At 51.4% G+C, this 21,668-nt stretch overlaps 1 protein-coding gene across 1 annotated transcript in view; it reads left to right on the plus strand.

Moving 5' to 3' along the window:
• The first annotated feature begins 376 nt into the window (after window positions 1-376).
• Window positions 377-21,668, plus strand: part of Svop (SV2 related protein) — an 84,796-nt gene continuing 63,504 nt past the window's right edge. The window contains exons 1-2 of the mRNA XM_077105228.1: window positions 377-584; window positions 19,854-20,014. Of these exons, the coding sequence (XP_076961343.1) occupies window positions 550-584; window positions 19,854-20,014 (196 nt within the window). The 5' untranslated portion in view covers window positions 377-549. The remainder of the gene's footprint in view (window positions 585-19,853; window positions 20,015-21,668) is intronic.

Genomic DNA, 21,668 nt, shown 5'->3' on the forward strand with positions numbered 1-21,668 from the left:
TTCAGCTCCGCGCTGACAAGGATCCATCCAATTTGTTCCACCGCACTCTACGTGCCTATCGCCATGCCTGGCATACAGCAGGTGCTCCATAAAGCAGTGCTTAAATGAGTAGATACGTTTAAAAAAGAAATCCTACCCTGCCTTGATTACAGCAACCCGGGCCTCGTGAAGGCATGCCATCGTGACCGCATCAGTGCATGCATCCCTGCAAATAAAGGCGTGGAGAGGCGTGCGCCCTGGTCCGGGGGCCGGGAGCGCAGGGGTCCCGCGCCGCCCGGCCGCAGGCTGCGCCTCCCGCGCTCCCCGCCCCCGCCCTCGCCGCTGGCCCCGCCCTCCGCCCGCGCCTCTCCGCCCACCCGGCCGCGGTCTCCCGGTGGCGGCGGCGGCGGTGGCTTTGTCTCGTGGGCCGGTCCCCGGCGGCTCCCTCCCCCGAGCAGCTGCCGCCCGAGGGAGAGGGAGGAAGCCTCCCGGCGCCGACACCCCGCGCGCTCGCCGTCGCCACGACCATGTAAGGGCCATGAGAAGGGCTGGTCCTGGCGCAGCGCGGACATGGAGGAGGACCTGTTCCAGCTCAGGCAGCTGCCGTGAGTGCGGGCCCGGGCGCGGGCAGGCGGGGTCACCGCGAAACCTGCGGCGGGGACCTGTCCGCGGGGCTCCCGGGTGGAGGGGGAGCGCGCTCGGCCGAGCGCAGAGGCCCGAGGAGACGAGCCATTTTCCCTCCCCGCAGCCCCGCGCGCTGTCCCTGACTCAGTCCGTTTCCTGCGCAGAGCAGCCGTGGGCTCGGGTTTTCTCCTTGACTCGCTCCGGATGCTCCAGGGACCCTGAGGTCTCTGCTGTCACCGCTGCTGCTGGGGAATGGGGGCTGCACGGATGGGTCCGTGCCGCGACAGCGGTCCTCCCCAGCCCTGCGACGCCGCGCGGTCCCCGCGGTTCCTGCAAGGTGTCGTGGGAAGCCGGGAGAGGAGGTCGCGGGCTGGTTTCTGAGAAGCCAGGGCTCCTTCCCCGAGGGGAGGCTCTGGGCGAAGTCCTGTGGTTCGTGGGGGTGTGTGAATGAGGAGGGCTGTGGGCACGGTCGCCCGATGTCACAGCTAGAGAGGGACTCACCCTGGAGACAGCCGGCAGCATTCTTCCTGAGGATGGGAATTTTTCAGGGATACCACGTTTGCTCCAGGGCTCTTGGGGGACCGTGCGCCAAGCACTGGGAAGGCTAGGGCCTTGCAGAGGGGCTAGGATGTTTCCTGCTGCAGAGCGTGAGGCGTTTTAAGCAGATTCCAAGAGTAGGAGAGGGGTCCTTAAAAAGAACATTTCTGAGGGTTTTGTTTTGATTTTTAGAATCACTGGCCGTTTGGATGGTAAAAGCATGGAAAGGTTACGTGATGGTTAGCATGAGTGTATTTTCTTTAAAAAATGGTGTGTATTCTCCTCTGAGCTACCCAGGAATTCTCCCAAGTGACTTTTAGTGTGACTGATACAGCTCTCCGAGGCTCTGAGTACTGAAAGGGGTTGTAATGTTTCCTTCTTCATCAGTGTAAAATTAATTTTCATGTAAAATCTTTATTAATTTAAATTTTGAGCTTATGAATTGGTCCACAAATCTCATGACTTATGAATATAGAGCCTTATTTCATAGATGTTGAAGGATGCCTAGTTATAAGGTCCAGAGGTCGAGATGTGACTATATAAAAAAATGTAAATGTCTTGAGTGCAAATCGCTCAAGGAAAACATGCCACTTTCATTGGAAATAAACAGCGTGGTCAAAAACCCAACTATTATCCTAAAGTAAAAGATGGTTCAAAAAAATGGAAAGAAAAATCATGGTATTTGGAATAAGAATATATATTGGAACTCCAGATTTAATGGGATACGTTTTCAAACGATGTCAGACCATGTGAACTTTGCAGAAGATGCATGTATATTTAATCTGCTAATATAGAGATATCATCACAACAATTCTATGCTCAATTTAAAAGGAGTAAAAATAGGTGTGGGGGTGGAGCTCATGGAGCAACACTTGCTGGGGAGGCACAAGGCCCTGCATTTGATCCCCAGCAACACACACACACACTCACAGAGTGAAAAGAGGAAGAGGCTTTTTACTTATTGAAAATAAAAAATTAATTTGGTTTTAAATATGCATAGATTATATAACATATATAAATATAGTAAAGCCCAGAGAGAAACACAAGAATGAGAGTGATTCTCCCTCTTCCCAAACCCCAGTTCTATCCCCAGAATTGTCTCTTGATTATTCTTTCTGAATTTTTTAAAAATAATTTTATTTTTTAAAAAACTCAAATGGAGCACAACTTTTCATTTCTCTGGTTGTACATGATGTAGAGTCCCACCATCCATGCAGTCATACCCTTACGTAGGGGTAATAATGTGCATCTCATTTCTACCATCTTCTCCCTCCACGTTTCCCCTCCCCTTTCTGACGTTTGATAGACATAATGTCTATTAGAGAGGTCAGATTGTGTGCTGCCAGGGAACTTTGGCTCTGAGCAGACAGACTTGGGTCCGACTCCTGACCCTGCCACTTCCCATCTGGGTCACTCTACTGGAGTGGGTCAGCCTTTCTGATACTCAGTTTCTCTGGGTATAAACATCAGTATCTTGGGGTAGGGAGTGTAGCTCAGTGATAGAGTTCATGCTTGGTATGCACAAGTCTTGGGTTCAATCCCCAGCACCCCCCAAAATAAATAAATAAATAAATTAATTAATTAATAATAATAATAATAATAATAATATATATATATATCAATCATAGTAATACTTGAATCGTAGAATTATTATAAAGGTCAAATAAGATAAAGAACGCTCAATGCTTGGCTGATACAAAGCACCCAACACCTTATCAGCTATTGCTATTATTACATCTGAAAAATCATGTATAAAAAAGAAAATCTCTAGGTTCACTAATGCTGGACTCCCCAAATTGTACTTTGAAAACCCCAAACTACATTTGAATGAAGTCAAAATTAGTCCTGCAATGTGCTGACCTCAATTTATATATATATAAAAAAAGAGTAAGCTAAAGAAACAGCTGTGCGAATCTGAGTGGGTTACAAATCACGACTTAGATGTTTTTTAAACCACACCCTACATATATTATGCACAGATTGCAGGCAACAGATTTCCTGAGAGCAATATGGTTAAAAAAAAAAATTCAGAGTGCCTCAGAGAGGGTTGGCAAGAGTGGACTTTGGAAGAGACTCGGTCCTGTGGGAGGCCAAGTGTTAATAGATTATAAGCCACTAAGTAGTTTATGGGGTTATGGGAAGGGGGGGAAAGGGGATAAGGTGCCTAAGAAAACAGTCCTTCCTTGCATTTGGGGGCACCTTCACACAGCTCTGGAGTGGTTCATTTGAGACTGCAAATAACCCTTGTCTTCCACCTGCTATTCACTCGGGGACGGGATCATGTACACAAGATTCAGGCAGCTGAGAGTTTTTTTTATACGCACTTCTGCCTTATTATGTGCCCTTGTGTAAGTCAGACTTCTTTTTAGGTCCCTCTTTTCTAGAATGATTTCTTGAAAGCAAGTTTTTCAGAGACCACATCAATGCATGGATGGATGGATTCCTTGGGTACCATCCTCAGTGCAAAGGATTCTACAGCTAAATAAGGCAGAATGGGCTGGGTGTGGAGGTGCACACCTGTCATCCCAGTGGCTCGGGAGGCTGAGGCAGGAGGATCATGAGTTCAGAGCCAGCCTCAGCAAAAGTGAGGCACCAAGCAACTCAGTGAGACCCTGTCTCTAAATAAAATACAAAATAGGGCTGGGGATGGGGCTCGGTGGTCCAGTGCCCCTGAGTTCAATCGCTGGTACCAAAAAAAAAAAAGAAAAAAAGAAAAAAAAAGACCGAATGGTCCTTGCCCTTAAGGATATCACAGTCTAGAGCTGCAGTGTCTGATATGGTAGCTGCCAGCTAAATGTGGTTACTTAAGTTGAAGCCTAAATTAGTTTCAATTATGTAATTCATGTGAAATATTTAATAGCATAATATACTATGTAAAAATCAGTCCCTCAATCATTTCACATGCTTTTATTTTATTTTTCCCCTTTTGATATCAGGGATTGAACCCAGGGGCCTTCAATCACTGAGCCACATCCCCAGCCCTTTTAAATATTTTTTTTAGAGACAGGGCCTTGCTAAGTTGCTGAGGCTGGCTTTGAACTTGGGATCCTGGCTCAGCCCCGCCAGCTGCTGGGATGACAGGCGTGCACCACCGTAGCTGGCTGTCATTTCACAAGCTTAATGGCTACAAGTGACTAGTCGCGACTGTTTTGAGCAGCATCAAGTCTAGAGCATTCCCGTAGTTGCAGATTCTGTTGACCAGCACTGCTCTGGCGGACACGGAACACGTCTTTGCACACAGCTATGAGAATTGTCTGAAGAGCTCTCACTACACGGTGCGAGGAGGCTTGTTCTGGAGGATCAGGGGAGGCCTCGTGAGGAAGTGACGTTTGAGTTGAGCCCCCAGAGATAGGAGTCATCTGGGAAACGGGACAGGATGAGCCAGGCACAGTGGTGCACACGCCCATGATCCCAGGGACTCGGGAGGCCGAGGCAGGAGGATCGCACGTTCACGGCCTCCCTGGGCAACTTCGAGAGACCCTGTCTCAAAAATTTTAAAAATAAAATAATAAAAGGACTGAGGATGTGGCTCAGTGGTAAAGTGCCCCTAGGTTCAATCCCCAGTACCAAAAAAAAAGTCTGAGTATTTCCCATGGAGGGGGAATATGGGTGAAAGCCCTAAAGAGGAACAGCCCTTGGCGGTCTCAGGATCGGCCAGTGGAGTCGAATGAGGCAGTGACTCAAGGGACGACTGCAGAGGACAGCAGGGACCTCACTCTCTCCCCCTTCTTACAAACCCTCTTTCGAGATGGAGCTCAAGTTCCGGATCTCAATGAACCTTCTTCCCCGTGACCTCTGCTGGACTCGGCCAGTAACAGAAGTGAAACATGGCCATCTTGGTGGCCTTGGGCGAGTGACTGCCTCTGCCCAAGGCTGGTGTCACCTGTGAAGACCGGGGCTCCAGCTACCTGCGGCCTGCTGCTGGTCTCCCTGCGGTGAGGCCCGGGAGATAACTGCCGGGAAGCTGTCAGCACGGGCCTGGCTCACGGTCAGGGCTCAGGGGAGGTGCTGGTCCACCCTCGGTTTGTTCCTCTGAGCTCGGTTGGGCCGTCGAGCCCCTGACGCTCTGGACTCCCTTGCAGAACCTTGTTGGATGTGACGCGAAGGTGCACGTTTGAACTTGAACTCTTGACCTCTCCTCCCCTCTCCTCTTTCAGCAACTCCCCACTGTACCTGATGGTCACACCATCCTGCCCATCTGGTCCACTTAGACCCCTCTCTCTGCCTCTACCGTGATCTCCTGGTTGGAGTCCTCATGCTCTCTCACCAAGACTGACCGCAGTGGTCTCCCTGTTACCTCCCTGGCCCCATAGTCCACTGTCAACAGCAGCTGGAGCAGCATAGCCCTCCTGGCTCCAAACCCTCCATGGCTCCCATCTCCCCCCTTTCCTCCCACACTCCCTCCTCCCACGAGGCCTCCCAATCTGGCCTCCTTGCTGTTCCCAAAAGAGGCCAGGTAGGCTCCTGCCTCAGCAGCACCCTTCGCCTGCCCGGAGAGCTCTGCTTCTCCTTCACTGGGTCTCAGATGCCACTTTCCCCCAGAAGCCTACCCTGTCGACCCTGCCTCACACTAAAACCCCAAACTCAGACCAGCCCCAACCAGGAAATAGCAGGGGTGGGGCAGGGTGGGGGGAAGGAGTGGAGAAATGGAATTCTTGCCCACTCTTGGTGGATGCGGACAATATCTGGTGTGGCTGCTGTGGGAAACTGTATGAAGGCTCCTCAGAGAGCTAAAAACAAGCCAGGCGGGTGGCACACACCTTCATTCCATCTACTTGGGAGGCAGAGGGAGGAGGATTGCAAGTGTGAGGCCAGCCTCGCAACTTAGCAAGACCTTGTCTCAAAATTTAAAAAAATAAAAAGAGCCAGGCGTGCGACTTCATGGTAAGGGGCCCCTGGGTTTAATCCCAGATGCTGGGAAAAAATTAAAGATAGAATTCCGTATGATCCAGCCACACCATTTTGGGATATACAATCAGCCCTCCATATCCGTGGGTTCCACGTCCGTGGGTTCAACCAACCATGGACCAAAAACGGTTGGAAAAAAAATCGTGTCTGTACTGAACACTTACGGACTCTTTTTCTTTGTTATCACGCCATAAAACATAGCATAGCAATGTTTACCTAGCGTTTTCTTTGTCCTAGACATTGTAAATAGTCCAGAGGGGCTGGAAAGGTGTCGGGGGATCGTGTAGTCTATGCAAATGCGACACCACTTCAAATGAAGGAATTGAGCATCCACTGATTTGGATGTCCATGGAGGGTCCTGGACCCTGCAGATAATGAGGGACAACTGTATACCCCAAAGGACCGAAGTTGGGGTAGTAGGAGCTATTCACACACCCATGTTCACAGTAGTATTATTTACAATAGCCAAAACATGGAGACAGCTTCTGTCCATCCACAGATAAATAGGTGAGCAAAGCATGGCATATCCATTCGATGGAATATTATGCAGCCTTTTAAAAGAAGGAAATTCTGACACACGCTATAGCCTGGACGAAGCTTGAATACATTGCACTAAGTGAAATAAGCCAGTCGCAAAAGGACAAATACTGTACAAGGTATGGAGAGTCATTCCTAGATACAGAAAAATAGAAGGTGGCTGCCAGGGTCTGGTGGGGGGAAGAGAGGATGGGGAGTTAATACTGAGTAGGTATGGAGTTTAGGTTTTGTGAGATGAAGTGAGTTCTGGAGATGGATGGTGGTGGTAGTTGTGAAATAATGTGATTAATGTGAATATACTCAATGCCACAGAACTGCATGCTCAAGAATGGTTCAGATGGCCTGACTTGGTGGTGCACGCCTGTCATCCCAGCAGCTCTGGAGGCTGAGACATGAGGATCGCGAGTTCAAAGCCAGCCTCAGCAACTTAGTGAGGCCCTAAGCGACTCAGTGAGACCCTGTCTCTAAATAAAATATAAAAAGGGTTGGGGATGTGACTCAATGGTTGAGTGCCCCTGGGTTTAATTCCTGATACCCCCCCCAAAAAGTGGGGGAGGTTGGGAGAATGGCAATTTGACTTACTGTTTACGTGACTCTTAATATTTTTGATTGACAGAATCATATATGATGTACAACATGTTGTTTTGGAATATGTAATATATTGCCAAATGGCTAAGTCATTTAATACGTGTCTTACCTCATGTGCTTATTTTGGGGAACTGAGAATACTTAAAATGCACTGTCTTAGCAATTTTCAGGTCTACGGATTTTCGTCATTGACTATAGACACCATGTTGTACGACAGAGCTCTTGAATTCACATCTTTTGTATAACTGAAATTTTGTTCCCTTTATGTAACATCTCTTAAATCCCCCACCCACTAAGCCCCTGAAAGCCAATATTCTCCTTCTATGAGTTCAATTCTTTTAGATTTTTGTCTTTGAGTAAGAGCATGCTATATTTGTCTCTCAGCGTTTGGCTTATTCCATTTAACACACAGTCCTCCAGGTTTGTCCATATTGCAGCAAATGATAAGATCTCCTTCCTTTTTATGACTGCATAATATTCCATTGCCTACAGATACCACAGTTTCTTTATCCATTCATCTACTGTTGGACACATGAGTTGATCCCATGTTTTTGCTATTGTGAATAATACATCATTAATTACCTGATTATTATTTCTGAAATTGCCCCAGGGAAACTCTTTGGGTCCAGGTGAACCAGGGAAAGGATTGTGTTTGAGTTCTCGAAGAGTCAGACCCAGGTTCTGTTTCTTCTAACTGAGGAGACTGCTGCACAGAGACACAGGAAGAGGGTAGGTGGCTGCCATTCCCCTGAGACTCACCCCTTCATCCCAAACACATTCACATTTCAGTCGGGCCAGCTTCACTCCAGGGGACGCAGTTCTGAGGCCAAAGCAAGTCTGTTTTGCAAAGAGACCCCTTAGGTCTTAGGGAGAGTTGTTCAGGGCCCGCTGACCTTGACAGTGGCTTTCGAGCACAGCCATGGGGTCTTCTCTGGGCTGGAGGTCAGGGCTGAGGGGTGGCTGGGTGGGGAGTGCCTTCGAGGGTACCAGGGCCCTGGGGTCCGTCCCAGCACAGGTGGAGGCACAATCTGCGTCGCTGGGTCACCTTGAAGGGCACTTTCAGCTCTAAGAGACTGAGGGTGTGAACCCTGTGACGGGCGCCTGGTTCCATTCAGGGTCACGGCCACCTGTCCCCGGCGCCGTTTCCTTGGCCACACGTGCTTCTTCCACGATCCATGGCTGCTCCCGTAGTGAAAGACCAAGTCCCAGGAGCGAGGCAGGAAGTGAGTCACTTGTCTGCTCCCGGCCTCAGTGTCATCATCTGTGAGGTGGGGTGGCCGTGGGACCCCCCTTATCAGGGAGAACATTTTCCTTCAATCCATGTTGCTGACCTGCTCAGCAGAGCCCCCTCCCGGCACATGCTCAGGGCTCTGTGAACGGTCACTGTGATTTGTTTGGGATCATTACCTTCCGTTGGCTAGTGGGCCATTATCTGGATAATGAGGCCATTGCTTTTGAGGTCGATGCCGGAGGCGGGAAAATACAAATCCACAAAGTCCACAGGGAGCGAGAATCGCCATGAATCATAGACTTCTGGACACTCAGGAGCAGAGGGGACCTTAAAGGACGTGGCATCCGACCTCTCCTAGTCCATCTCCCCAGTTCAGCGCAGGAGGGCAGCAAGCGGTGACTTTCAAAGTTCTGTAGCGACTTGTCACCGTCTTATGAAAATTCCGATTCTGGAGCCCAACTCGGCAGAGATGTGAAGACACCAAGCCTGGAGCGTGGCCCAGGAAGCCACCTTGTACCCCTCCCTGGGGCTGTCCTTGCCATCAGAGGAGCCCTGGCTGATTGGCTAAGACCACAGGTGTTCCAGCTACTGGGCAGGTCCTGGGACACTATGTACTTTATAGGGGACCCAGGATCATCGAAATAACCCGGTTATTCATCTGTAAACCAAAGATATTGCTGGCACCTCTGGGGGCTCTTCAGCCGGGCAGGCTGAGGCCACGCCTACAGATCACACTGGGTGGCTCCTGGTCTCCTAGGATGGCTCTCAAGCAGGGGAGTCCCCTGCCTCCTCACATGGCCCTTTTCATCTCTGGACTTTCTGTCCTTGAGTTGAGATCTGTTTCCTTCTCTCCGACACCCACAAGTTCAAGCTCTGTTCTTGGGGGTCCACGTGGAACAAGCCCCTTCTTTCCTGGCCCAGAGCCTCAGGTAAAGAGGACAGAGGTCCAGCCCCTGAGAGGACCCTCCCTGAACCGTGCAGGTCCACGCCCAAGTCCACGGGTGAGTGACCTTGGCAGGGTCTGCTGCTCCACGCCCCGGGCACCTGACCTCACCCATCAGTAGGCGTCCGATTCCAGAGAAGCCCCGAAGCTCCTTCCAGGGTCCGTTAATTCTTAGAGACGGCCAGCGGCTCATAGGCCGGTGTGTCTTGAAATGCACACTAGCTCATGTCCCCAGAGGTCCCTGTCCCTTATCGGGCACCTGACGGGCTCTCCAGCTCCGGGTCACACCCCACCTGCCCTAATCACCCCGGAACCAGGTGCTGTGCGCCCGCGCGTCCCCTGCCTCGACCCTGCTGAAATCGCTCCAACTCGCCGTCCGGAAACACTGCTGAACCAACGCTGTCACCTCTGCTCCTCCTCCTGTGGGACAGTGTGCCCGGCTCTGGCCACCTTCCTCTCTGTCACTGATGCTTAAAACCCCCCAGTGCCCTCTCCTCGGTCTCAGGGTGAGGCCCAGAAGCCCCCCGTGGGCTCTGGAGCGCGGCCCGGTCCAGCATCTCTCCGACCTCTGCTCCTCGGTCCACCCCCTGGCCGTTCGGCTAGCTCTTCTCTCCACTCTGGGTGTCACCGTCCTTGTCCCCTGGACCCCCGTCTTCTCCGGGAACTCTCTGGGTCCATCTCCAGGGGTCCTTCATCTTGCTCCTCACCACCCCCAGTTTCCTTCCTGTTCTGGAACATTCATTTACAAATGCACAAGTTTGGGTTTGTCTCCCTGCGTGTCCACCACCTGCCCACCTGGAGCACCTGGAGCACCTGGAGCACCTGCCCACCTGGAGCACCTGGAGCACCTGGAGCACCTGCTTCAGAAGGCCAGGGACCAAGCCCACTTTGTCCCACTATGTGCCTCCTCCCAGCACCCAGCACATAGTCAGTCCTCAGTGAGCACTTAGCAGAGCAGCTGGGCCGGTTTCTCCATGACACTCCATGCAGTGACCTCTTCATTCTCCATAGCAACCCTGGGAGGTGGCAATTACTATCCGCACTGAAAACCACCAAACTGGAAACTCAGAGAGGTGGAGTAACCCACCCGGGGTCACCCAGCAACTACATGGCATAAGTAGGGAGATTCAAGCCCTGTCTGTCTGCCAGAACTGGGTTCTCGCCTTTCCTAGGTCAATCACCTGTCTCCGTGACAGTCACAGTTGGGTGTGAGCTACTTTTTCCAACGAATAGAGCCATGAACTAAAGGAATCCAGTCCAGAAATCCCAATGAGAAGAGAAAAACTTCCTTATCTAAATACCCCAATCGAGTCACAGGACCTAATTTAAGATCCTGAGGGGGTAAACAAGACCTCTTAAGTTGACAGCTTTTTCTTCAAGTTCTCTCCCCGACAGAGCAAAATTATGTAAAGTGAATGTTCCCGGCTATTTTGGTAAACTATCAGCTCTCCATGTGACACGTATCACCAGTGCCAAGAAATATGTGCGCCCGGCTGTTGTAGAAGCCCTCGGGTAGGTGACATATGCCACCGCCATTTCCTCCTTCTTTCATTTTCCATTCTTTTCCCGGGGAAGTCTCGGCCCGTGTCGTTGATGAATACTTTTAGGAACCCAACGGATTCAAGATGTAGCCTGAGCGTCCTTTCTTTTTAGCGCTGTGTTGAAGACAGGCCTCAATAAGCAATGTCGCCCTGGCTCCCAGCGAGCGGTGTGCCAGAACAGAGCCTGCGGGGGGCCGAGCCGGCTGCTCAGAGGCACATTTGCTGAGGTGGTGGAGGTCAAGGTGGAGGTCAAGGTGGAGAGGGGACCTTAAGGAGGCTGGTGGAAGGGCGGCCAGCGCAGGCTCGCTGCCCACGGTGCTCGGGTCGGTTCTTCAAGCTCAAACCCCACGTCGGGTCCTACCAGCCCTAGTTACGTGGCCCCTATAAACGTGCTGAGCACAGAGCCACAGGAGGAACGAGAGCTCAGTGACTCGACCCTGCTGTTATTCATATATTGATAATAAATGCAATGGATGCCCCAGTTTAAAATGTTGATATTCCTGATGGTCCCAAAAGAAAAGGCAGAAAATGTGGCTTCCTTCAAGATTCCCTGTTCCCAGGCAGCCCTCCTCCCCAGGAGAAAGAGAGAAGCAACAACCGTCTTTGACTTCTCAGGAGCATCTTTCTGGATGGACTTCAGCTATTTGCAAATTGCTTCGGGCATAGTTAAGATGCAGATGGCGCCAGTGCGGTGGCGCACACCTGTCATTCCAGTGGCTCAGGAGGCTGAGGCAGGAGGATCGCCAGTTCAAAGCCAGCCTCAGCAAAAGTGAGGCCCTCAGCAACTCAGGGAGACCCTGTCTCTAAATAAAATAAAGAATAGGGCTGGGGCTGGGGCTCAGGGGTGGAGCGCCCCTGAGTTCACTCCGTACCCCCCCTCAAAGAAGTGCAGATGGCGAGTCAGTAGGTCTGTTGGGGGCTGAGACTGCATGTCTGACAAGCTCCCGGGGGTGTCGGGGCCTCTGAGTCAGCCCACAGTGAAGTCTTTGGGTAGCAAGGACCAAGTCACCGGACCGTGTTTAGCACATCTCATAACAGACCTCAGCGCTCCTCCCCGTTGGCCTTTGGATCACCTTGTGTGTGTGTGTGTATGTTCTTTATGGAAAAAATACATGAAATCGACCATCTTCCAAATTTAAACAGTAGAGGCATCTGAACACCCTCAGCAGTGCTGAGCCGCCCTCTCTACACCCCTCCCCAGTCTTTCCATCTTTCACGTTGGGCCCGACTCCCCATTCCTCGTCTTCCCCAGGCCTGGGGACCACTCTTCAGCTTTCTGTCTCTGAATTTGACTACTCTAGGGTCCCCTCCTATGAAAGGAATCACATTTGGACCTTGTCCTTTTGTGTCTGACTTATTTCCCTAAGAAAAATGCCTTCAAGGTTCAGGGATGTGTCAAATGTTCCTTGATTCAGACGGGCACAGTGGTACACCCCCGTAATCCCAGGGGCTCAGGAGGCTGGGGCAGGAGGATCATAAGTTCAAAGCCAGCCTCAGCAAAAGTGAGGCCCTAAGGAACTCTGTGAGACCTGTCTCTAAAGAAAATACAAAGGGGCTGGGGATGTGGCTCCGTGGTAGAGTGCTCGCCTAGCACTTGTGTGGCCCTGGGTGCGATCCTCAGCACCACATAAAAATAAATAAATAAAATAAAGAAATCGTGTCCACCTAAAACTTAAGAATAAATATTTTAAAAATAAATAAGTAAAATGAAATACAAAAAGGGCTGGGGATGTGGCTCAGTGGTGAAGCACCCCTGGGTTCAATCCCTGGTACCAAAAAAAAAAAAAAAAAGAAATCCTGTATTTCTAGCAGGGAATAATACTCCATTATATGAAGAAGCCACATTTTGTCACTCCATTCATCTGCCCGGGGACACTCAGGCAGTCACGCCTTTGGCTCTTGGATTCATGACGCATTTTCTTAACCCATGGGCCGTAATCTGACCGCTCGCCTCCTGATTGTCCCCCGTTCTTGTACTGTGACAACCAAGGCCAACCAAAGCAGCATGGTGGCAGCAGGACAGGACACAGCAGGGTGGCTGGAGTTGGGACTCTGAAGTCAGGGTGCTTGGCCAAAGCCTGGCTTAGGCCACTTCTCGTGTGACCTCAGGCAAGCTCCCAGCTCCTCCGTGCTGAGGGTCCCTATCTGTGGAGTGGACACAGCGAGAGAGAAGAAGAGCCAATGAAATGGTCCACACGGAGCACGGAGCCCTGGGCCTGGCTCGTGGCCGACCCCATCTGTCCCTGTCCCGCGTTCAAGCCAGCCCGTGCCATCTTGTCTCTGTCCCTCTAAGGCATCGCCAGCGCAGGACGATTCTGGGTGGGCGCAAAGACATCTCAAATTACCTTCCAAAAAGGCCACCGTGGCTGCTCTCGGTCCCAGAAGGAGGTAGGGAGCCGTGGATGGACCTTGCAGGGAGGATGCGCTAGCCGGAGTCCTCAGGGAGGGGGTCGGGCCACAGGGTCCTGCCCTTCTGGGATGTTATCCTGAGTCAGGGCCGGTCCATGGGCCTTCCCTTCATCCTTAAAAACGAATTGAGGATGTGGGTAAATAGTTCCCTCTCTCCCCGAAGGGTCTTCCACCTTTCCGTCCTGTGTGCCTACCAAGGGGGAGGGACTACGGATATTTTTGATGTGGGGGCTGCTCCTCGGGTGGGGGCCCTTGCTCACGGGAGCTCCCCCTCTGGAGCCTGTTTCACATCACCCCTTACTTAGTGGGTTCCAGACTTGGAATGTCACCCTCTGTCAACGGGAGCCTTTTGTATTCGCAGGATCTCTCACCGCGTGCAAGACACCTGCATGGTGCTCCTCTTTCTCTCCGCATGTATACCTTTTTTCCCTTCCCCTGGGCTGGCCCAGAACTCCTGGGCTCGAGTGATCCTCCTGCCTCAGCTTCCCCAGCAGCTGGACCGCCTGTGTGTGCCCCCAGCTGGCAGATGGCTACCTATGTCTTAAGCCCTGTCCCCTCCCAGGAGAGGGTGAGCGCTACAGGCAGGAGTCTGAGTAGTTGGCTCACCTCGTAATCCCAGCAGCACCCTTGAGCCTGGCACAAAGCAGGTGCTCAATTAATACGCGTGGGCTAAATGAATTCCACTAACCTCCCTGGCAGTGCCAAGAGTTGAGGGGTTTTGTTTCCTTTTCTTTCTAGAAGGCAAAATACACACAACGTAAAATGTATCATTTTAGCCTGGTACAGAGCGCTCGCCTGTCATCCCAGCAGCTCGGGAGGCTGAGGCAGGAGGATCGCAAGTTCAAAGCCAGCCTCAGCAAAAGAGAGGCGCTAAGCAACTCAGTAAGACCCTGTCTCTAAATAAATTATGAAATAGGGCTGGGGATGGGGCTCGGGGGTTGAGTGCCTCTTAGTTCAATCTCTTTAACTATTTTAGCATGTACAGTTGGCGGCATGTAACACGGGCTCAATGTGGTACCAGCCTCACCTCTGTCTAGTCTTGTAACATCCTCATCACCTTAAAAGGAAACCCCTGGGGGCTGGGGCTGGGGCTCAGTGGTGGAGCACTTGCCCAGCATGTGTGAGGCCCTGGGTTCCACTCTCAGCACCACATATAAACCAAGGGACAAAATAAAGATCCATCAACGTCTTAAAATATATATATTAATAAAATAAAATAAAAGGACGGGGCTGGGGATGTGGCTCAAGCGGTAGCGCGCTCGCCTGGCATGCGTGCGGCCCGGGTTCGATCCTCAGCACCACGTACAAACAAAGATGTTGTGTCCGCCGAGAACTGAAAATAAATATTTAAAAAATTCTCTCTCTCTAAAAAAAATAATAAAAAAATAAAAATAAAAGGAAAATCCTGGACTCACTGAGCAGCAGCTGCCCACTCCCGGGCAGTCCCCTGCCTCTGATCCTCGGTGACCCTCTACTTCTTCTCTCTCCAGATTTGCCTACCCTGGACATTTCATGTGAGTGGAATCTCCTCCGGGGCCTCCTGTGACTGGCTTGTGTGACTCTGTTTTGGGGGTTCATCTGTGTTGTGGCATGAGTCCGTTTTGAGAACTTTTTTTTTTTTTAACAGTGATGTACTAGAACCTTCTCACACTAGCGCCAGAGAGCAGACTGGTGGTTAAATATTCAGGAACTTTTGGAGCCTGTTACTTAACCATTGGTAGCTTGAAATTGCCACCGGGGAAGCATTTACTCCCCAGATGTTGGCAAATGCGAGGGGGCAACAGTGGGCAGTGGTATTTGAGAGCTGGACGATAGGCGCACCCCTGTGTCCATCAGCATCCCCTCCCCAAAATTAACACAAACCCCATCAATTGGGGCTCTGGCTGGGCACGTGCTGAGCAGAGGCCGGTCCTGAGATACTTCATCTTCTTCCCTCTGCAAGACATGCAAGCTCCAGACCCAGGGACGGTCCTCTGGGCCCCAGCTCAGCCCCGTGGGCATGGCTTCTCAGGGCCAGGTCCCTTGGCAGGTCCCTCGTGACTGCTCCCCAGTGGGGGGCCGGGAGAGGGCATCAAGTCCTTCCGACCCTGATGCACAGAAGCAGCTCCCAGATCAGCAACATCTGGAGACTTAGAAATGCCCAGCACTGAATCCGGATCTCATGGGGGCGGGGCGCGGCCATCTGCTGCAACAGTCCAGCAGGGGTCCCAGGCTCCCGCTTCCAGAACCCCTGCCCGGCCACTGCAGTCAGCCGGGCTGGAACTGAGCCGTGCCCCTGATTCCCGTGTCTGGCCAGCGTGCCCTGCAGGTCAGCTCAGGAGAGGGTCCACTCCTTCCCCAGACATACTGGGAGAGGCACCAAATCAGTGACTCCAACTGAGGCACCCAGGCTAAAATCTCAGCTCCCGAAGGCTGTGTGGCCCAGGGCCGGCGCCTTAACCTCTCTGAGCATCTTTTCCCTTGTCTGCAAAATGAGTATCGGGATAGTATGGAATCCCATCGGTTGGTTGTCAGGTTAATAGGAGATTATAGAAAGGGCTTAGGTAGGACTTGGCTTTTGGCACGTGCTCAGTGACTAGATGAGAGCTTTTATCTAGGAAGTTTGAGGGGGAAAGTCAGTGATTAATCATCCCCCCACCCCTGCAGAGTGCTTTGGGATTAATTGGTGTATAACTCGGCGGGAACTTGATTGCCGCAGATACCGTGGTGCCCAGGGCAGAGTCCCTCTGCGGGGCTGGCTCCTCCCCCAGCTGCTGCCACTGTGGACTGGTGTGGCTCACAGCCGCCATCTGGCCTGGGAGGTCGGCCTTCTGCATGGGGCCAGCGGGTGCTGACCCTGTGAAACCCCCCAGCCCAGCCCCCACGCCAGGGCTCCCAGGTTGAGTCTGGATGTCAACAGAAGCCACGTCCTTGCCCAGCGGCTCCCTGTCCTATCTGCCCCCCACCCCATTCCCGGCTCGTTTCCTCTGAAGAGCACCTCAGTCAATGATTTCCCAAGAAGCCATGTTTTATCTTTTGCAAAATAGAAAAACCATCCTAAAATTCATACAGACACTCGAAGGACACCAGCAGCCAAACACAGTAATGAAAAATGAGACCTGAATCGGAGACCTCACTCATCCTGGTGTCAAAACTCATTGGCGCATGCCTGGAATCCCAGTGGCTTGGGAGGCTGAGGCAGGAGGATTGTGAGTTCAAAGCCAGCCTCAGCAACTTAACAAGGACCTAAGCAACTTAGCAAGGCCATGTCTCTAAATAAAAAATATAAAGGACTATGGATGTGGCTCAGTGGTTGAGTGCCCTGGGTTCAATCCCTAGTACCACAAACAATAAAAAGAAGAAGAATCATAGAGTCCCAGCGCTGTGGCACATGCCTGTCATCCCAGCAGCTTGGGAGGCAAAGGCAGGAGGATCAAAAGTTCAAAGCCAGCCTCAGCTACTTAGTGAGGCTCTAACAACTTAGCAAGACCCTGTCTCTAAATAAAATACAAAATAAGTAAATAAAACAGGGGTGTGGCTCAGTTGTTAAGTAGCTTTGGGTTCAATCCCCAGTAGCCTATAAAACCTCTAGAAGAAAATAGGGGAGACATTGGATTTGGCAATGATTGTTGCACATAACAACAAAAGCACAGGTAAGAAAAGTAAAAGCAAGCAAATTTGACCACATCAAAAAACAAAACTTTGGTGTATCAAAATTGTGTATCACAATTAAGACTGTAAAGGAAAACCCACAGAATGGGAGGAAATATTTGTAAATCATCTCTGTGGTAAGCATTCAATGTCCAGAATATACAAAGAACTACAACTCAGCCAGAGAAAAAGACGAACAGCCCAATTTAATGTCTATTTGAGTAGACATTTCTTTAGGGAAGATATGCGGCCAGGCGCAATAGTGCACGCCTGTAAGCCCAGCGGCTGGGGAGGCTGAGGCAGGAGGATCACAAGTTTGAGGCCAGCCTCAGCAACTTAGCAAGGCCATGAGCAACTTAGTAAGACCCTGTCTCAAAATAAAAAGTAAAAAGGGCTGGGGATGTGGCTCAGGGGTTACAAGCCCCTACGCTCAATCCCCAGGACCAAAAAAATAAAACAAAAAATGAGGCAGGTAAAGACCCCAGGAAGACTATGACCTTGAAGGTGTGAGGGAAAGAGACGCGGTGCCTTCAACTGAATCATGGTTGATCAGTGACAGTTGCATATGGCTCAACCTTATGCCGGACAGTAGGAGCAGAGTTATTCTCTATCACCTGCATAATTTCATATTCTAGAAATATTTCGGATTACAGCTTTGTGTGTGTGTGTGGTGCTGGGGATTGAGCCCAGGGCCTTGTGCATATGAGGCACGCTCTCTACCCACTGCGCCATGTCCCCAGCCCTCAAGTTAAAACGTTTTTATGAAAATAATTATAGCCAAAGAGCCGTGGGAGGTCTGGAGAGGTAGTACCTCCCGTCGGTGGGGAACTCAAGACTTTGAGACAGACAGACAGGTTGAGTCCTGGCTCCCCGTCTCTTGAGTTGTGTGCCTGGGGACAAGTCACGAGACCCCTGGGGCCTCCGCTGTTGTGCCGAGTGAGCGCACAAGACATCACGTGCGTCTGCGAGGAACCCACCCTGTGATGCTGGGCGGCGGTGCTGGTAGATGGGGCGCCCCTCTGGTCCAGCCTCTGACCTCAGCCGTTCTGTCCCAGCCGGGTCCCTTTCTAAGCCCCTTGTTGATGAAGAGCAGAGCTGCAGTTATTGACATGATCTCTGATCTCTCATCTGTCTTTTCTAGAAGAAGTTCCCAAGCAGAACAAATTCCCTGCACTTGGCCAGGTGCAGTGGCCCACACCTGTCATCCCAGGAGCTCGGGAGGCTGAGGCAGGAGGATTGTGAGTTCAAAGCCAGCCTCAGCAACAGCGAGGCACTAAGCAACTCAGTGAGACTCTGTCTCTAAATAAAATACAAAGTAGGGCTGGGGATGGGGCTCAGGGGTTAAGCCCTCCTGGGTTCTATCCCTGGTACAAATTAATAAAAAAAAAATTCCCTGCACCTTTGACGTAAACACTTTCTGTGCCAGAGCACTAGTTGTTCTTTGCTTAAATACATGGAATGATGTGAATTAATAATAGTAGCACTATTGTATTTAGATTTCACTCTCTCTCTCTCACACACACACTCTTATCTTTTGGGGAACTGGGATTGAACCCACGGGTGCTCTACCACTGAGTCACCTCCCCAGCCCTTTTTATTTTTCATTTGAGACAGGGTCTCCCTGAGTTGCTGAGGCTGGCCTCTAACTTGTGACCCTCCCCGCTCAGCCTCCTGAGTCGATGAGTGCCACCGGGCCCAGCTATCTCTCTTTTTCTTTAACCTGTTTAAGACACTGATCAAGTTTGCTGTCCTATTGCTCATACAGCCCCTCGGCTGTTCATGCCCCTGACACACCAAACTTTCTTCCAGAAATGATTATAAAAATGAGCGTTACGCATTGGATCATCTTCTCCTGGGAGGCCGTGAGGCCCTGATATACCTGGCTGCCCTTGCAGTTGTCTCAGGCACCATCAAGGGTCTGGCAGCCAGCGAGTTTCGTATTTTGGAATAAAAAGTTTGAAGGAGGCAGGTAATTTTGCCTCTCAGTCCCAGAGGAAGAAACTGCTGTTCAGAGTCACCAAGTTTGAAGGAGTGAATTTCACGAGAGTGGGGTATATGGAGCCTCAATTCACATGCCTTACTGGGCCAGACAGATGGGACAAAGTGCCAATGAGAGAGGAAGGCAGGACACGTGTAAGGGTGAGTGACAAAAGACACTCAGGGCTGCAGATTATTTGGAGAAGAGGAGACTGTGGTCATAGTGGAGTGTATGTCCCATTTGAAGGGTCCACCACCGCCCATGTCTAGCCACGGTTCTCCTGCACAGTGTGAACCCCGATGACCAGATTGATAGCCTTCTATCTGGAAATCTGACCTGTAGTGTAAATTCTCTCAATTAAAAAATGTTAGCATCCACTTTAAATTAAAAAAAAAACTGCAAGAAACTTTTTGTGGTCTCATGTAAACCTCAGGTGACCAGATTGTTGCTGGTGTTCCGCGGAGGGGCAGGCGAGTCCAGATTCTGAAACAAATATACAATGGTGAAGAGCCTGTCACCCCTTTGGCCAGCGATGGGCTTAGTATGTGACGGTAGTTCTGCAAGCGTGTTGCCCAGAATCTGTGTTAGTCTGTGAGTGTTCATTGTCATGATCACCCAACTAGGAGACAACCTAGTGACACTTTCCCAGCAGTGTCCTTGGTGTGAAGCAACAAGTGACTGCGCTATACTGCTCAGCAGTGTTCAGGTCTCACGGAGCCTGGCACTGTGCAGTGCGCAGCCTGGCCAACTGACCAGCCCTAGTAGAATAACTGGGAGTTGTCACTCTTCTTCACCTCGTCCCGCTGAATAGAAGAGCCACCTGCCACCTGCTCCCCTCTCCAAATCAGGAGAGGAAGGCGTCTCACCTGTCTTGGGCCCAAGGGCTGCGCGGCGAGGCCACTGGGGACGCAACCTGGCCATGCTGACGGGATCTGCTCTCTTCCCTAGGGTGGTGAAGTTCCGTCGCACGGGCGAGAGCGCGAGGTCAGAGGACGACGCGGCCTCCGGAGAGCATGAGGTCCAGATTGAAGGGGTCCGGGGGGGCCTAGAGGCGGTCGAGCTGGACGATGGCGCAGCCGTGCCCAAGGAGTTCGCCAATCCCACCGACGGTGAGCGAGCCGGGCCACTCGGGCATCAGACCGGGCCACGGGCAGGGGCCCCGAGGTCCAGGTGGCCTCCCCAGGTGGCGCTTTCAGGAGGTTCCCGTGGAGGGGCAGTTGGGGGGCACAGCGAGGGCCCAGGGGTGACACTGGGAATGGAGGCTGCTCTCCGTGGCTCACTTCAGCACAGGGTCGCATCACAATCCCTGCCAGTCACATCACTGCATGACACTTGCTGACGATGGCAGCAGCAGGGATGGCAATGGGGCTGTGGGGCTGTGGGGATGGTGACGGGGACAGTGGTGATGGGGATGGTGATGGGGATGGTGGTGGTGATGATGATGGTGGTGATGATGATGGTGGTGGTGATGGTGATCATGGTAGTGGTGGTGGTGGTAATGATGGTGATGGTGATGGTTCTGATGGTGATGGTAGGGGTGATGGTGATGATGGTGGTGATGATGGTCATGATGATGGTGATGGTAGTGGTGATAATAGTGGTGATGATGATGGTGATGGTGATGGTGGTGGTGTTAATAGTGGTGATGGTGATGATGATGGAGATGATGGTGATGGTGATAGTGATGGTAGTGATGATGATGGTAGTGGCAATAATGGTGGTGATGGTGAGGGTGATGATGGTAGTGATGGGATGATGGTGATGGTGGTAGTGATGGTTATGATGATAATGGTGATGGTGGTGGTGGTGATAATGGTGGTGATGGTGATGGTGGAGTGATGGTAGTGATGATGATGGTAGTGGCAATAATGGTGATGATGGTGAGGGTGATGATGGTAGTGATGGGATGGTGGTGATGGTGGTGATGGTGGTGATGGTGGTGGTGGTGATGGTGGTGATAATGGTGGTGATGGTGGTGGTGATGGTGATGGTGGCAGTGATGGTGATGATGATAATGGTGATGATGGTGGTGGTGATGATGGTGGTGGTGATGACAGTGGTGATCATTGTCGTGAGCCACTCGTGGGCTGTGTGTGTGAGCTATGCTCATAGTAGCCATATGGGAGGACAGACTGGCATTGCACGCCTATTGGGCTGCACAATGCAAGTGCCTCTCCTCTCGCTCTGCCTGTGATCCCACACAGCACCTGAGGTGGGTGTGACTTGCTAAAATGTCCATCTTCTGACCACAGGACACCATGAAGCACGACTCCACCTTTGAAACCTTATCCCCTGCCTTATTTGGTGTAGAATATTCTATGGAAAATCCCTTGTGTGTCCTCCCTTATAAAAATAAAGAGATTCCAGGTCTCTTTATTCCAGGTGCATGCCCCCCTTTTCCAGCACTTTCCAGCATGGAAGCTGACCTCGAAGGTCACAGAGCAGTCCCACCCTCATGTCTGTGTGTTGCGTGAGTTCTTCACCATTTTCTTAGTTTAATGTTGCAGCCAGCTCCTTTGAACCCAGTTCATCTCATCAGCACGGGTCGTTGGTAAGAGATGGTAGTCATGATAATAGTGGTGATGGTGGTGGTGTTGGTGGTGATGATGGTGATGATGGTGGTGGTGATGGTGGTGGTGATGGTGGTGGTGATGGTGATGGTGGTGATGGTGGTGGTGATGATGGTGATGGTGGTGGTGATGATGGTAATGGAGGGGTGATGGTGGTGATGGAGGGGTGATGGTGGTGGTGATGATGGTGATG

The sequence above is a fragment of the Callospermophilus lateralis genome, chromosome 1, assembly GCF_048772815.1.
Source record: "Callospermophilus lateralis isolate mCalLat2 chromosome 1, mCalLat2.hap1, whole genome shotgun sequence".
In the NCBI taxonomy this organism is placed as follows: domain Eukaryota; kingdom Metazoa; phylum Chordata; class Mammalia; order Rodentia; family Sciuridae; genus Callospermophilus; species Callospermophilus lateralis.